At 42.2% G+C, this 16,922-nt stretch overlaps 1 protein-coding gene across 1 annotated transcript in view; it reads right to left on the bottom strand.

The window, feature by feature from the left end:
* Window positions 1–16,922, bottom strand: part of MRPL13 (mitochondrial ribosomal protein L13) — a 32,159-nt gene that overhangs the window by 2,863 nt on the left and 12,374 nt on the right. Inside the window, exons 5-6 of the mRNA XM_068158637.1 lie at window positions 15,096–15,182; window positions 14,647–14,768 (exon numbers count right to left, since the gene is read on the bottom strand). Of these exons, the coding sequence (XP_068014738.1) occupies window positions 14,647–14,768; window positions 15,096–15,182 (209 nt within the window). The remainder of the gene's footprint in view (window positions 1–14,646; window positions 14,769–15,095; window positions 15,183–16,922) is intronic.

The following is a 16,922-nucleotide window of genomic DNA, read 5'->3' as shown; positions in this document are numbered from 1 at the left end:
AGGCAAGGTAAGTCTTACGGGTTGACTGAAAACATGCAACATTAGTCTGTGCAGCAGATGTCTGCCATCAAGACATGTGAAAAAGAATATTTGTCCCACTAACATTTTATACTGCACACAAAGAGCATTAAGACTCAGGCCAGTGAATTCCAGGCAAAATACTCAGCAAATTAACATCTAATTACAGCATGCCTCTTAGTGCTTCTCTCTCTTAACAAATACTTCACCACTGGTTAAAGGAACCTGAAGAGCTGCTCCCAAACTCTGATTACAGGTATTACATCTCTTAAACTCTCCCCACACTCATACCTATCAGAAGAGGAATACTGTTGATAAAAAATCTGACCACCCAGTTGCTGAACCTTACAAAAGGAATAAACCCACATGCATAGGTTTGTGACATCACAGTATCACAGTATCACAGTATAACTAAGGTTGGAAAGGACCTCGAGGATCATCGAGTCCAACCTATCAACACAGACCCCATGACTAGACCATGGCACCAAGTGCCACATCCAATCCCCTCTTGAACACCTCCAGGGATGGTGATTCCACCACCTCCCTGGGCAGCACATTCCAATGATGAATGACTCGCTCGGTGAAGAACTTCCTCCTCACCTCGAGTCTAAACCTCCCCTGGCACAGCTTGAGACTGTGTCCCCTTGTTCTGGTGCTGGCTGCCTGGCAGAAGAAACCAACCCCTTCCTGGCTACAACCACCCTTCAGGTAGTTGTAGAGGGCAATGAGGTCACCCCTGAGTGTCCTCCAGGCTAAACAATCCCAGCTCCCTCAGCCTCTCCTCACAGGGCTGTGCTCAAGGCCCCTCACCAGCCTTGTTGCCCTTCTCTGGACATGTTCAAGTGTTTCGATGTCCTTCTTAAACTGAGGGGCCCAGAACTGGACACAGGACTCAAGGTGTGGCCTAACCAATGCAGAGTACAGGGGCACAATGACTTCCCTGCTCCTGCTGGCCACACTATTCCTAATGCAGGCCAGGATGCCATTGGCCCTTTTGGCCACCTAGGTACACTGCTGGCTCATGTTTAGGCAGCTGCCGATCAGCACCCCCAGGTCCCTCTCTGTTTGGGAGCTCTCCAGCCACTCTGACCCCAGCCTGTAGCTCTGCATGGGATTGCCATACATCAATTTTTTACTACAATTTTTTTACATCAATTTTTTACTACAGAAAGCAACAGGTTCTTTGTGGTCCCCACTGTAACCAGTAATGCTTTCATCTTCCCAAAACTCGGCAAAACTAAGGTATTCCACATAATTGTCTTTTGATACGGATGCCAGCCCTACACTCTTGAGTGCTGAAGAAATCAAATGAACCAAAGGTTTTCTCACTTTGGGCTGTGTAGCCCAAATGAAGAAGCAAGCAAGGTCAAACTAAAGGCTAGAACACAAGCGAACATTTTCTCTAGAGGACAGGAGGTAGGTTCAGTCTATCTGATAATCTGATTTCTCTCACACATATACTCTGAGCCTATCTCTTTGTAAACCAATACTCTACAATACACTGAATTCTACACAGCTCTGAATCTGCCTTCATTTTGGAAAGAACTACTCTAGTCTCTGGATCAGAAACAGCCATTAATAGTAATTTTAAGCCAGTGGAAGTCCAGACTAAATCACACACAAATGGTAACAGTATCAGAAATTAATCTACATGCATTAACAAAAAATAATAAAAACCTCTGAAATTAAGCCCTATTATGTAACAAAATAAGCCAAATGCCTCCTTAAAACGTCAAGTATGCAGCTCTGCACAGTTTGTGTCTTTTTAGCCTCAACTGTAACTTCCACATCAGAGAAGCTGTCTTGCTGACAGTCGTAACACTGCTGATGCTTAATCAGTGACTGAGCATAGGAGGAGGTTGCCCTGAACAGTTGCGGAGTCTCTATCCTCTGAGATAGTCAAAAGCTGTCTGGACACGGTCCTGGGTAACTGACTTGAAGTGTCCCCGGCTTGAGCCAAGGGGTTGGATCAGATGACCTCGAGGCCTTTTCCAACCAACTGCTTTGCTGCAATACAGCGATGCTGCCAAAGCCGCTTTGCAGACAAAACTGTAACTGTGTGAAACCTCCATGGACAATGAAGACAGAATTCAGTGGCAAGCTTTAGCCTAACGAGGTAAATCCCTCCAAGTTCAATCTCTAAAGTCAGTGAAGAAAAGTAGAGCTTTCCCAGAGTACTTAAAGATCCATTTATTCCAAAGGCAGCTTTAACTACCTGTGATAAACTCATACTGAAGTTTGATGATCGTATGTGTTAGAGGACAAGTAACTTTAATCAGCTCCTGTAACAACCCCCATCAAGTATAATGCAGTGCATAAACCAAAGTTATCTTGAATCTAGTCAGTTTCCTTGTTGCTGCTACACAAACAGAATGAAAAAGCAGGACAAATAATGGCTGATACTTAAAACGACCCCATTTTCTGGAAGAAATACTCATGAAGCTATGATCTCAGCCTCTGAATATCTCAAACTGCAAACAAACAGTACAATAAGACTTACATCGGTCTAACTATGATGGGACTCTCCTCATACATTAAATATTCTTTTTCAGTATAATGTGAAATGTGCTCTTCCCAGGGTATTTTTCCTGTCAAAGTGGACAGAACAGAGACCCTTTCCAAAAGTTAAATGTGTTCAATTTTCAGCTCCTGGAGTGAATATTTGTTTCCATCAAGTCAAGCAGACTGGGCTGCACAGTTCCATCTTTATTAAATTCTTGTCAGCACATTCCAGCAAGTATGTTTCCCTTTGCCTAGTAATGTTTTGCGGAGGTGAAGCAGCTTCAGAAAAAAAAAAAGGAAAAACAAGGGAGGGTGTTACTCTGTAAAGGCCAAAACTTGAGTAATCATCAATCTGTGTTATACTGCAACTATACTGATGTAAAAAATAGAGGCCAACTTCATCACCTTATTTCCAGGCAAGCCAGAGAACACCTTGGAACACAGTTCTTACAGTGACAGATGAACAAGAGCTTTGCTTGCCTCCCCAAAACAATGCTAAGGCTCTGGATTAATACATGACATGTCCTGTTTTATCTGTGAAGAAACTATTGCACAATCTTTTACAGCACTTTGGTTTTCAGACAATTCTTTTTGTTTTATCTACATTTTGAGCAACTCAGGGCTCCTCAAAATGATGCAGTTTAACCCCAGTTCTTCCTTAGAACTTCTAAACTTCCTCAGTTTAGGAAGGAGGTTGACTTGCTGGAATGAGTCCAGAGAAGGGCAACAAAGTTGGTGAGGGGTTTGGAACACAAGCCCTATGAGGAGAGGCTGAGGGAGCTGGGATTGCTTAGCCTGGAGGAGACTCAGGGGTGACCTTATCACTCTCTACAACTACCTGAAGGGAGGTTGTAGACAGGCGGATGATGGTCTCTTCTCCCAGACAGCCAGTACCAGAACAAGAGGACACAGTCTCAGGCTGCGCCAGGGGAGGTTTAGGTTGGATGTTAGGAAGAAGTTCTACACAAAGAGAGTGATTGCCCATTGGAATGGGCTGCCCAGGGAGGTGGTGGAGTCACCATCATTGGAGGTGTTCAGGAGGAGACTTGATAGGGTGCTTGGTGCCATGGGTTAGTTGTTTAGGTGGGTTGGATTGGTTGATGGGTTGGACGCGATGATCTTGAAGGTCTCTTCCAACCTGGTTTGGTTTATTCTAAATGGTTTATTCTAAAGGTACTGAGACTATCTATAACAATCACAGATTTCAAAGACCACGCAGTCCAACCCTCAACCCACCACTGAAGGCTCAACACTAAGCCGTGTCCCTATGTGCCAGGCACATACACTGCTTAAACACCTCCAGATAATTGCTTTTCAGTTACTGCCAAAAAAAGGTTACACATCTGCCTGCTTTCTTCAACCACATGCTGCTGATAAAACAGCATTTGATAACAAGACTGCATCTTCCTTCAAACTCAAAACACCTGGGCAGCCATCTCTCCATAAACAATCTCCCCTCAGAATGGTTTTGTTGTTACATTGCATTGTCTGAGGCATTTCAAAAGAAGGTATAGGAAGTTCCTGGAGTTAGCAGCCATTTGTGCCTGTATTCATGCCTGCTAACTAATGGTTTTGAAGCTGCCTCTGCTAAGGAGTAAGACTGTCAACACTGCAGAAGTGACCTGTCAATACCTGCTTTTGACTCAGCAATGTACACCTGGTTTGGAAGCTTTGAAGATCTCAAATTCCATTTTTCTCTTTACCTTTGGGCCATTATCTCACCACTGGAGAACGTGACCCAGAGAGCCAGAGTTGCCTGTGCTTTCCTCAATCTCACCAGCAGTAACAATGAGTGTTCAGAAGGGATTTAACCTTGCCTCAGCACTGTGAAAGGTCAGTGCCTTAAGGCTAACTAATGCTGCACACTAATAAACTGAGAGATGAAAGCAGAGGTACAAGAGCAAAAGCTGAATAGGCTTGGTATTTTTTTAAGATTTCACTGCTTCCATGAATGAGCAAAAACCCCCACTCCAGATGCATTAAAAACCCCATAAAAATTAATAGCCATCCTGTATGAAAGGCACAGCTACCTCTTCAACCTGTGCAAACATTGAGTACTGTGTCCAGTTCTGGGCCCCTCAGTTTAGGAAGGATGTTGACTTGCTGCAACGAGTCCAGAGAAGGGCAACAAAGTTGGTGAGGGGTTTGGAACACAAGCCCCATGAGGAAAGGCTGAGGGAGCTGGGTTGCTTAGCCTGGAGGAGACTCAGGGGTGACCTTATCACTCTCTACAACTACCTGAAGGGAGGCTGTAGACAGGCAGATGTTGGTCTCTTCTCCCAGACAGCCATACCAGAACAAGAGGACACAGTCTCGGGCTGCGCCAGGGGAGGTTCAGGTTGGATGTTAGGAAGAAGTTCTACACAGAGAGAGTGATTGCCCATTGGAATGGGCTGCCTGGGGAGGTGGTGGAGTCACCATCATCGGAGGTGTTCAGGAGGAGACTTGATAGGGCGCTTGGTGCCATGGGTTAGTTGTTTAGGTGGGTTGGATTGGTTGATGGGTTGGACATGATGATCTTGAAGGTCCCTTCCAACCTGGTTTGGTTTATTCTAAAATGATTCTCATGCTCCCTGTTACTTGACAACTTCCTTGTCTGGTAGGATTCCCATATGCATGAGTTATCCATTAAAAGCATCCTCCTTAACTGACAGTTACCAAAATGTTTCAGGAGTAACTCATGCCAGAGGATTTTAGGTCTGTGGCTGCTGTAGTAAACTGGCTTCTTTTTCTTTCCCCTTTTCCCCCCATTTCCTGCACAACAGTGGAGCTCCCCAAACAGCTGAGTGAGTCTTCAGGGTGACTGCATAGTTTCACAGAAGCTCTGTGTGATTTCTTACACTGATTTCAAGAATTCAGGGTAACAACAGAGATAAAATTTCTCCAAACTTGGCTGTAAGACTAACCCACCAGGAAATGTACTTTAATTAAAGTATTTCTGTATTATCCCCAAGATTGGTAAGTAGTTAACCAGATATCCAGTGGCTCATACCTCTTGCCTTTTAGGAAAGTTTATAAACACAGTTCCTAACAGAAGATGACAGATAGTGGAAGACCAGTTAGTGAAAATATAATCTTGTGGATTATCACCCCACTTCATATTTAGCCCTCAGTCAGTCTCTGATCCAATGACTCTGAGGCAGCAGGCACCCCAGATCTGTACTACTATAACATTCTTTGTATTTATGGAAATCACAGGAACGTGGAATTATTGCTAATTGGTGACAGTTGGCTGCTTACACAGGACCATTCTATGGCTCACCATGTCCACCTGTCAACAAGAGGTTGTCTTGCCCTTCTCTCATTACAAAAGACTCCAAGTGATTTCTTTCTTTGTAAAACTATTGCACAATCCACACTGCATGAAGTTTGTGGTCTGATGTCATTTCTAAGGTTAACTTACAAATAACAACTATGAAACTTTGAGTATGTTGAGATCCATTTTTACAGACTAACTTAAAAGACAGACTTCACCACAGAGCCAAAATTTACTGTAAAGGCTGAAACAAGAGGAATCTATATTTTTAAGGGACTCTTTGCAAGTTGTGCCAAAGTCAATAGCTATTAGGTGCACACTGTAGCTGAAGGGTATTGCTGAACACATTGCATGTTTGGCTAGTCACACTAGTAAATCAAACCCCAAGGATCAGACACGGCTATCATGCTCTCTAAGGCCAAACTGTGTGGTTACACTCAAGTAACAACACAGTTTGGAGCTGGCAAGGAGTGGAATCATTTTTCTACTCAAGATGTACCTACTATCCCAGGGCAGTGCTATGCCTCTGGTAAAATAATCAGTGAAGCTGCTAATGATATTTAAGCTGTCATTAAATTTCCAATAACCACCTTGGCCTCGACTTCGTGCTCTGCTTGGGGGAAAAAGAACCTTTTCCACATTGGTGCATTTCTCATACCTTGGCTAGAAAGCACTTCTACAAGTTAACTTATTTCACTTGGAGAATACACCACAGTAACTGAAGCTGCATTTAGTAACAAAACAGACTCAGACAAGGTGGCTTTACCAGCACTGTTATGTCAGTACAGCTATAGTGACTAACCCTTTCCTGCACACACAAAGCTTAAGATAAATCTTAGCTGGTCCTCACCTGCAGCTTGTTTTTCTTCCTATATAAAACAAGCACTTGTTTTCATTTGTTAAAAAGTGTCCATAAATCAAGGTAGCTAAACCAATGCTAATATGCAGTTAGGCACGCTGAGTCAAACTAGGAGTGGCTTTATTACAATTTAAAATAAACTGGTTAAAACCCTAAAACCCAAAGCTTTTCAGATATTACTGCAAGTTCCAGATTTCAACCTGGGTTATATGCATTCTGCAAAATGATTTCATAGAATCATAGAATTGTTAGGGTGGGAAGGGACCTCAAGGTCCTCTAGTTCCAATCCCCCTGCCATAGGCAGGGACACCTCACACTAGATCAGGTTGCTCACAGCCACATCCAGCCTGGCCTTAAAAACTTCCAGGGATGAGGCTTCCACCACCTTCCTGGGCAACCTGTTCCAGTGTCCCACCACCCTCACAGGGAAGAACTTCTTCCTAACATCCAATCTGAATCTACCCACTTCTATTTTTGCTCCATTCCTCCTACTCCTATCATTACCTGATACCCTAAAAAGTCCCTCCCCAGCTTTCTTGTAGGCCCCCTTCAGATACTGGAAGGCCACAGTAAGGTCTCCTTGGAGCCTCTTCCTCTCCAGACTGACTAGCCCAATGTACATGTAAATTCCATCCTGGCAAGATGATGCTTTTTGCACATGAAAGGGTTTAAATGATAAATTCTACTACAAAAAAAGGCAGGAGTGCAGAAAGCACAGCAATGTGCACTGGGCTTTGTCCAAAGAATGACGTTATTCTTCAAATAAACAGAGATGTGGGTAAAGGAATAGTGAAATGCTTTCCAGATTTACTGTCAGCACCAAAAATGAGGAGGGGACATAAAAAAAAAGACAAATCTAGACATGTAAAGAAGAAAAATAAAAAATAATTCTATTTTCATCTAGGCAAGTGGCTGAACAGTATCATACACAACCATTCTCACATTGCTTGTCAAACTCCCTCTTAGAATCACAGTATCACCAAGGTTGGAAGAGACCTCAAGGATCATCAAGTCCAACCTGTCACCACAGACCTCATGGCTAGACCATGGCACCAAGTGCCATGTCCAATCTCCTCCTGAACACCTCCAGGGATGGTGACTCCACCACCTCCCTGGGCAGCACATTCCAATGACAAATGACTCTCTCCATGAAGAACTTTCTCCTCACCTCAAGCTTAAACTTCCCCTGGTGCAGCTTGAGACTGTGTCCTCTTGTTCTGGTGCTGGTTTCTAGAGAGAAGAGACCAACCCCTTCCTGGCCACAACCACCTTTCAGGTAGTTGTAGACAGCAATGAGGTCTCCCCCAAGCCTCCTCTTCTCCAGGCTAATCAATCCCAGCTCCCTCAGCCTCTCCCTATGAATGGCTTGTGCTCGAGGCCTCTCCCCAGCCTTGTTGCCCTTCCCTGGGCACACTCAAGAGTCTCAAGGTCCTTCCTAAACTGAGGGGCCCAGAACTGGACACAGTACTCAAGGTGTGGCCTAACCAAAGCAGCGTACAGGGGCACAATGACTTCCCTGCTCCTGCTGGCCACACTATTCCTAATGCAGGCCAGGATGCCATTGGCCTTCTTGGCCAGCTGGGCACACTGCTGGCTCATGTTTAGGTGGCTGTCAATCAGCACCCCCAGGTCCCTCTGTTTGACAGCTCTCAGCCACTCGGACCCCAGCCTGTAGCTCTGCATGGGGTTGCTGTGCCCAAAGTGCAGCACCCAGCACTTGGATTTGTTGAATGCCAGTTAGTTTCTACTCTCACATATGATATCAATAGAATTTAGGGGAAACAAAGTAGCTTTGGAACTTTCTTTTTGAGAGCCTTTGCAGATATCTGAAGTCAAATGTGCCCAGCTACCCATTTATTAAATCTCTTGCCTTCAACTCTAGCTTTAGCTGCAAGGTAAGCTGCCCCCAGGTAAAGTATATGAGAATCAGTAGCACTGGTGTGGTTTATGCATGCTAAAGAGAAGCTGGTAATTCATTTTAATAGTTAAACAATCTAAAACATTAGTCATAGCTCTCAGATGATTAAGCTACTGACCCTTCTCAATTAGTATCTAGTTGCCTGTGGTTAAAACAATGTAGGAGGAAATAAGTTTTCTTGAAGTATCTAATTATGTGGCTTTTTGTCCACAGGAATTTAGATCCAGCTGTGGCAGCCTGAAATGTGAGGTTCATTCAGTTACCTTTGAGGCTTCTGGTAAGTTAAATTCTGAAAAAACAAAAACCAAAAAGCTACCAATGATATTTAGTGAGGGTTAATGATCCCCTGTTAGTTACTGGAATTCCTAGTGAGAACCTAAAAAGCCACAGAATATGAACTTCCAGAAGTATTCCTTCAAGAGTACATTGGACCAGTATTAGGCTGTATTGGCTGGGTAGCTTTTGCCTGGTTTATACACCTTCTGCTTTTAGGAAAAATTCAGACTGGCTCAAGCCTTTCCCAGAAGTTTGTGTTGGACACCTCCTCTCTGAACTGGATACATGTTCACTCTGATACATGCTAGCCCAGCTTTGTGAGAGAAGATGAGTGCTCAGGTTGGAAGGGAAGTAGTTATTCCCAGTACAGAAAACACCCCACAGCCCAACATAAGAACCAAGCACTATGACATGAGGCACCCTCCAAACAATTCAAAACCCAAAAGGCTGCAAACACTCTGTAACTAAGCTGGAAGTGAGAAAATGGCCAGAGAATGTTTTATTTCAATGAAGAATTTTTAGAGGCTTATAAATAAAGTCAAGATGGTCCCCAGAAAAATCACTTAAGACCTCACCATCTTTGGAAGAAATGTTTGCCTTGGGTTTTGTTTCCCCTCCTTGAGCTTCTCTATATAGATGAAGTAATCATGCTCCAGTTTTTCATTTATTATACCTTATGTCATGCTTGAGAAAAAAAATCCATCACATTTTACAAACTTGGTATTAACTAATCTTTGTAACACTAAAATCATCTGAGGAAATGAACAGACAAACCCAACCTTCATAAACCAGCAGCATCTCACATTTCTGAAAGTACTGTTTATTACATAATTTTAGGCACATATCCAGGATGTATCTGGCTGCTGCTTCAGCTTTTTCAGCTCTCACTACTACATCCCAGAAGGAATTTGAGTAAAAATAGGAACTTACACTACAAACAGTAGAATTGGGCAAGACAGTAACAGTTGCAGTTATCTTGTAAGACAGCAAATGGAAAGGGCAACTGTGGCTGAGACAATCTCTTAATCCAAAAGCCTTTCTGTTTACCAATGCTTACAACAAATTTGTTTGCAAGGAACATCAGCAGCAGGCTTCAGGTTGCCTGAGCTTGGCAGGGCTGGCTTTAAGGAACACAAAACTATGAAGGAACTGGAAGTAGAAGTTACAGTCACTGTATCATTAGCACAGGACGTATATGAGGATTATCAGAGCCAACTGTGGTTGACAGGTGTCCAACATTCTTGTGTGTCATCACCTACAAACTTTTCTTTCTGCAAAAATTGTGATTCTTTGCTCTCAAAGGCATGGAGCATTGTTGATGAACTAGCAAGAACCTGTGGGCCATGCCATGGAGGTGACACACAGCATCAGTACTAGGACCCTGCCCAGCCTGTGCTGTTCATCTGAAACAAAATGAGAACTTCAGAGCAGGTACTGTGAGCCTCTGCCTCAAAGTAAGATGTATGAATGGGGGCCGGAAATCAGGCAATTTACTCAGAAAAATAAACATTAAAAAGCTGTTTGGTTTTCATAAACCAAACTTCAGAGTTTACAATACATAAAGTTTTGAAAATGCCAAAGTTGTTCAAGTACTTTTTCCCCCAGAAAGACAAGCAGAGGCTGTCTGGCCTGAGGAGAGTTCCTGTGAGGCTGGCAGTGGAACAGGCGCTCAGTATGCACTGCAGCACCAGCCCCACTGCACTCCTGGAAATCAGATGGCTCTGTGTTCTGAAGGGAGACTCTGAGGAATGCATCCATCTAACTGCAACAACAGAGAGCTGCTGTTCTAGCTATAGAGTAACATTCTTATTTAAATACTTCTTCAAAAACAATTTCCTGCCTTTAAAACTAAAAATTAATATATATATATATACCCAGACAGTTAAACAACTTCAGAATGGTACATACAGGAAAAACTGCACATGAATCTGGTGTGTTCTTGCTTGTATGGAACAGAACTGTTTGCTTAGTCATGTGTGACTGGCAAATTCTGTGATGATTTCTGTTTAAAGCTCATTTAAAAGATATATAATCAAACTTCAAATACACTTGAAATAATGGTTTCATTTAGGGAAAGAAGCTACAACATCAAACTCAAAGGAATCAGGTTTTGATCTTTCTCCCTTCTGTGCATGGAAAAGAAGTAATTTAACTTTCCTGTGTCTAGAGTTTTCCACCACACTTATTCCAGGCCTCTCCAATCTAAGAGAGAAGTCCTGCACAGTTTGGGAAGTCAGTTGATTAAGGTTAGGGATGAAAGGAAAGAATGCTCCAAGAAAATCTCTCACTAGAAATATTCTGACATTTAATTCTGCTTTTGCAAAGGAGGATCCTTCTTAAGTCTAATCATGAACTCTGCTGTGAAGGAAGAAGAGGTGATAGGAAGGCTCTCCACTCTGAGAAACAAACCATTTGCAAGGTTTCCACAAGGTTTTCCTTTTAAAAAACCCCAGTTTCTCTGTTATTAAGTAGTCCGTTTGGATGTCATGTGTTTGTCTGAGGTGTGTCAGTCTCTAACAGCAAAACAGCCTTTTAAAAAAGAAATCATCTGTAGCAAGACATTTGTATGCAATATATAGGTAGAATTCCAAAGATCATCCTAGTAGCTCTCTGTTGTACTGTCTCCAGTATATGCCTGGCCTTCTTGAACTGGGGAGGCCAGAACTGGACACAATAGCCAGATGTAGTCTCACCAGGGCAGCATAGAGGGGGAGAAGTCTTGTCCCTCGACCTGCTGGCCACACTCCTCTTAATGCACTCCAGGATACCACTGGCCTTCTTGGCCACAAGGGCATATTGCTGTCCCATGGATAACTTATTGTTCACCAAGGTCCTCCTCCATGGAGCTGCTGGAGGACACAGTCTCAAGCTGCGCCAGGGGGTTTAGGCTGGAGGTTAGGAAGAAATTCTACACAGAGAGAGTGATTGTCCATTGGGATGGGCTGCCCAGGGAGGTGGTGGAGTCACCATCATTGGAGGTTTTTAGGAGGAGACTTGATAGGGTGCTTGGTTGCATGATTTAATTGATTAGGTGGGTTGGCTAATAGGTCGGATGCGATGATCTCAATGGTCTCTTCCAACCTGGTCTGGTCTGGTCTGGTCTGGTCTATTCTATTCTATTCTAGTCTAGTCTATTCTAGTCTATTCTTTCCAGCAGGTCAACCCCTAATCTGTGCTGGTGCATGGTATTGTTCCTCTCCAGATCAATAGGATTATAACAGTGACTGCTACAATTCACTTAGGTCTGTGTTTTACTTGTCACAGCAGAAAGTTATTTCACCAAATATTCTGAGTTCTCTTTTACTTCACAAGTCAGCCCTTTCCCCCACAGCATTCTGAGTGCTAGAGGATCAGCCTAACACCTTTATTTGCTCAGTCACCAAGAAAAGCATTATTGTTTTTCCCATTACTTCAAACTAGAAGCTCTGTCTAACATCAAAACTGCCAGAGAAGTGAGCCGAAGCTCATCTATCTGACACTAATATTTGACATCTACAATGGTCTGGTTGCAGGTCAGGACAAGAACCTCACAACAGCTATGAGGCCTGCAGCTAGTGGTGAGATAGTGGATAACCCCTTTCACTCTTGATCCCTCTGCTGTGATTTACTAGTTTCTGAGAGCAGAAAAGAAGGCAGGATTTAAATTTCAACACAGCAAAGATATGGTAACAGTGTTAGAGATGCCCTCTGCTTTTTAAAGTGCTTCCAGAGTAACTGACTGAAGGGAAACTTCTGGCCCAGTTGCTCAACGTGGAGCATTAAAGTTATCCAAAACTCCCTTTTGTTTCTCCATACTCCACCAAGAGCCCACCAACTCCACTCCTCTCCATAATTCCCTCACACTCATTTCAGATCCTCTATTCCATCCCTCTAAAGTCCATTGCTGCTCTCAAGAGAATACCCATTTGAGTTCCCCACCCATCCCATAGGAGAAGCAATATGATCCTCAGCTGAAAGCATGCAAACCAGCTGTAGGGCTTCTAAGGCACTCTGTAACAGTTACCTCTGTAACTGGCATGAAGTAAAAATACCCAAAAAACTATACAGCCAGCACTCATCAAAATCAGAGGAGAAAAAAAAATCTTTCAATTGATATTTTCTGTGTCCCCTGAATTCCTCTAGAGGGAATGGTTCCAAGAAATTGCAGGAAGGGAATCTGTATCTTCAATATTGTGTTCTTACCTGCAGATTCTCCCCAAGGATCAGCACGCTCAAGTAGTTTTCACAATGCTAACATGAAGATATTAGGAAACTTATTTTGACAGCAATGACTAAATTGGATGGCTGAAAGTTTATTTGTCCTCTGCTGCACACACCTAACATGTCAACACAATTAAGGTGGTCCAGCGCTGAGGAGATGAACACAAGCAAGATGTGCATGTGGACAAACAAAAGCATTTCAAAAGCTCTGTTAGCATAACATTGTTTCCTTTGACAAAAAGGGAACAAAAGGGACAATCCTAATTAGTTAAACCTAAGTGCCAGACTTCAACTCAGTGCTAAATTTTCATGTGATAACCTTTATTAAAGACAGTTATATATGAGAGTATAATCTGCCATACAGCATGAGAGGCTTTAATGTGCTGTAGGATTCTAGTCATTGGTGCAGAGCCTAAATTTCTTCAGGGCTAACCCAATGAAATCTCATAGGAACCAGGAAATCTCAGCAAAAAAGAATCTACCTACTTCCACTCTGAAGAGGGCTTAAAGCATTAAGCTACCAAGACATCTGAGAAATCACATCCTAACAAGACTCATGAGAAATAAGCTGCTGTATCATTTCAAGAGCTGAACTCTGTCCACATGTAGCTAACACCTGGTTCAGTGGAACTACTCAATCAGATGACATAGTACTATTTGAGAGCCATACCAGGGTCTACTTTCTAGGGTTAGTGTAGGAATAAGTACACACAAACACTTTTCTACAGGACAAAGAGAAACAGAACCTTTTAAAGACTACTACTGAAATAAAAATATCATTAATCTAACTGGAGATAGACCACCAAGTTGGTCCTGTTGTGAGTTTATTTACACCTTTCCCCATCTCCCCACTAGTTAAACTGCAACTTGAATTTCATTGTAATAATAAAGAAAGGGGTTATCTTTCAAAATTTATTTCTCAGCTGACTACCATAATGGGATTCTGAGCTTAGAAAGACCTTAAAAATACACAGAAGAAAAATTATACTGCTACTAATCAAAACCTGTCCCCAGTAGAAGACATTTTCACTAGCAGTTTGCCTCAGCGCTGTATGTGGTGGCAGAAAGCAAACCACAAATACTCATTCATATGCCACACAACTACTGTGGAAATGATTTTGTGTGTGGAAAAGAAAGTATTTATCAAAATAAATGTGTGGTATGTTCCCTGCCAAAGATCTACTCTCTGAGGTGTATTTTAGCAGAATTCTTTCCTTTCCTCTGGAGAAAGTCTGATGGGTTCCCTCCCTTCAGTGAATCATTCCCTCAGAGCTGCAAGCTGTTTCATTTGGCTCTGGCTCATGGTTACATATTATACAGCACTCAAATGGGGTAAATTAGTTGTTTTTTTTCACTCATCCTTTATTTTATGACGAAGAGTTGCAAACATGATTTGAAGTGAAGCTTTTCTCATTAAAATGAAGGCCAGAAATACAAAAAACAACTTAGCGACACTCCTTTCTAGGATGACCATTCTTTGCCTTACTGACCTCCTCTGTCCAGAAATAGGTGATAAAGAAAGAAAAAAAGTATTACTTCTGTACTTACTGATAATGTGTGAGCCTACCTAGCACATATTCAGGCAAGTGTCCTGCTCACAAAAGCTGAGATACTTACGGAGTCCAAACCATTGGAAAGGCAGCAATTTCTTCCGGAGTGTATTCATCTAACCTCCTCGGGACTACACGTGGCTGAGGAATCTCTTGTAGAAGATTCTTCTGTATGTCTTCTGGAATAACCTGAGATAGGTGAGAATAGCCTTAGCCATCTGAGTTTTTAAAACCCCACCCTCCTATCCCAAATCCAGACCAAAATTTGGTCATGCATGCACGCTTTAAGCTAAGTGTGTTTGACCTAAACACAGCAGACAGTCTCATGTATTTCTGAAATCTCACACTTTTGTGAAATGAAGAAAAAAAAGCATCAACTCTATTGAGACATATAAATAAAAAGCAGCTTGAGTTTGCTTAACTGACCTACTTATGACTAAAGTTTTGCTATTGCTAACACTCCTTTTTCACCTCCAAATCACACAGGAATGAAAATGTAACTGCATGGCTACTCACATCATCTGGGAACAGGTGCAGCCGCTGCATCAGAGTTCTTCTCAGAAGGTTTTTTGGAAGCATTCTATAAACAGTGATTTTAACAATCTGAGGAAATATAACATGGTAACAAATAATCAGACAGGCTACAAATAATATGAACAGGGTAAGATGTGTTTGCCCCTGCCCAATCCAGCAGTTACTCAACCTCTCTTCAGTCAACCTCTTCCATGCTGAGGAACTCTGACACCACGTTCAGAAGGTGCTCTAGACTTAATCTTTTGGAAGAAGAAATACTTGCTCCTCATTATGTTAACACTCCAGCAGCCACAGAGAAAATTTCAGCTTAGGAAGTTAAAGGCTATATTTAGCTTTGTGGATGATTACATATAATCACTCAGCTTTGAAAAGAAGTGAGAAGCTGGTGGTAACTAACTCCATATCATATTGCACATTAAAAAAAGAAAGAAAGAAAGGGGAAGAGGGCTGGGATGGTGAAAAATACTACTATTTGCAATTTAACAAAAGCTCCTGGACTTTTATTATTGATTAACTGCAAGTGCGTTAGTCCAGCTGTAGAACAGAAGGCCATAGACGGATCTAGGACAGAGAAGACAGTGCTGGAAAACCTCTAGCTTCCTTTACTGTAACTTCTGCCTCAAAGATTTTTCTGCAAGCCAAAGCAAATCCAAACCTATTGCCTGGAAAGACCAAGTTTACATCCATCCAGCTCCTTGCTTAAAATTCTGCTTAAAGCCAAAACCTCACTGTACCTGGTGTGAAGGCAAATAAAAGAATTTAGTCAAATACAGTCTTAACTGAGGCTGTACAGACTGCTTTTGCAACCTTAGTAAGATTGTGCAACTGAAAAGGAAGATTGAACCAGCAATATTTACAGGGTGTTAGGTACAGTCTCTCCTGTTACCTGAACATGCTTAAGTTTTACTAAAAATACGCTAACTCTGAATAAAACAAGATGTGGAATCACAGGAAAGTCTGTTGCTAAGCTCTTGTAAAGTCCAAACACAGATTCAGTGCTCCCTGAAAACACACATGTACAAGACGTTTCTTCAAGGAATAAAAATACTTCTATGTATTTCTAGTACACTTCTAATAAAAGAGAATGTCTACATTTCCTATGTGATTGTTTAACCATTAAAATACCAAGTTTAATTTTACATGAGGGGTAGATTTTAGCTGGGTTTCAAACTGGCAAATAGCCTCCCTACCCACATTTCTCACTGCAACCTTGATCTCAGTTTCAAACTGGTTAGTACAGTTTAACAGTTTATTCTGTTATTTATGGATTCCCACTGCCTCCTCTACCTTCTATCTCTAGTACTAATGACCTGCAAAATCCCATAGCCTCATAAATACCCACTCCTAAAGGCCATGACACTTCTCAGCATGTAAGGACACCTGCCATCAGATGTGCAACTCCTTAACAGCCTCCAGAGCATTATTATTTCTGGGTGTTTAAAGTACTGAATTTCTTTTGAATGACAAAACTCCTACTGGCTGCAGTCACAATTCTCTTCTTTGGTATTGCAGTGCCTTTTCTTTAAAGTTGGATAATTTATATAGTCACAGCATAGCTGTGCTCTTAATCACAGTTATGAGGCACCGCTTTTTAAGTTTCCAGTTTAAAGGGTTACTCTAGGAAGAAAAGGAGCTGAATGCAGCTGCAGTAAAACTCTTGCACTCAGTCCCTTACTATGCACTCTAACATTTTATGAATATGAACAAATTAAAAAATAGTAAAAAAATATCTGCAACCCTGTGTGAAGCTTGAACATTTCCATTTTTGGCTTGTATGCAAGTTGCAGGCTATGTTTGATGGAGACCAAG

This window comes from Melanerpes formicivorus, unplaced genomic scaffold, assembly GCF_026170545.1.
Source record: "Melanerpes formicivorus ecotype bairdi unplaced genomic scaffold, bMelFor1.0.p_v2 SCAF_40, whole genome shotgun sequence".
In the NCBI taxonomy this organism is placed as follows: Eukaryota; Metazoa; Chordata; class Aves; order Piciformes; family Picidae; genus Melanerpes; species Melanerpes formicivorus.
Note: the sequence above shows the minus strand (reverse complement) of the source record. Positions and strands in the feature narration are given on the sequence as shown.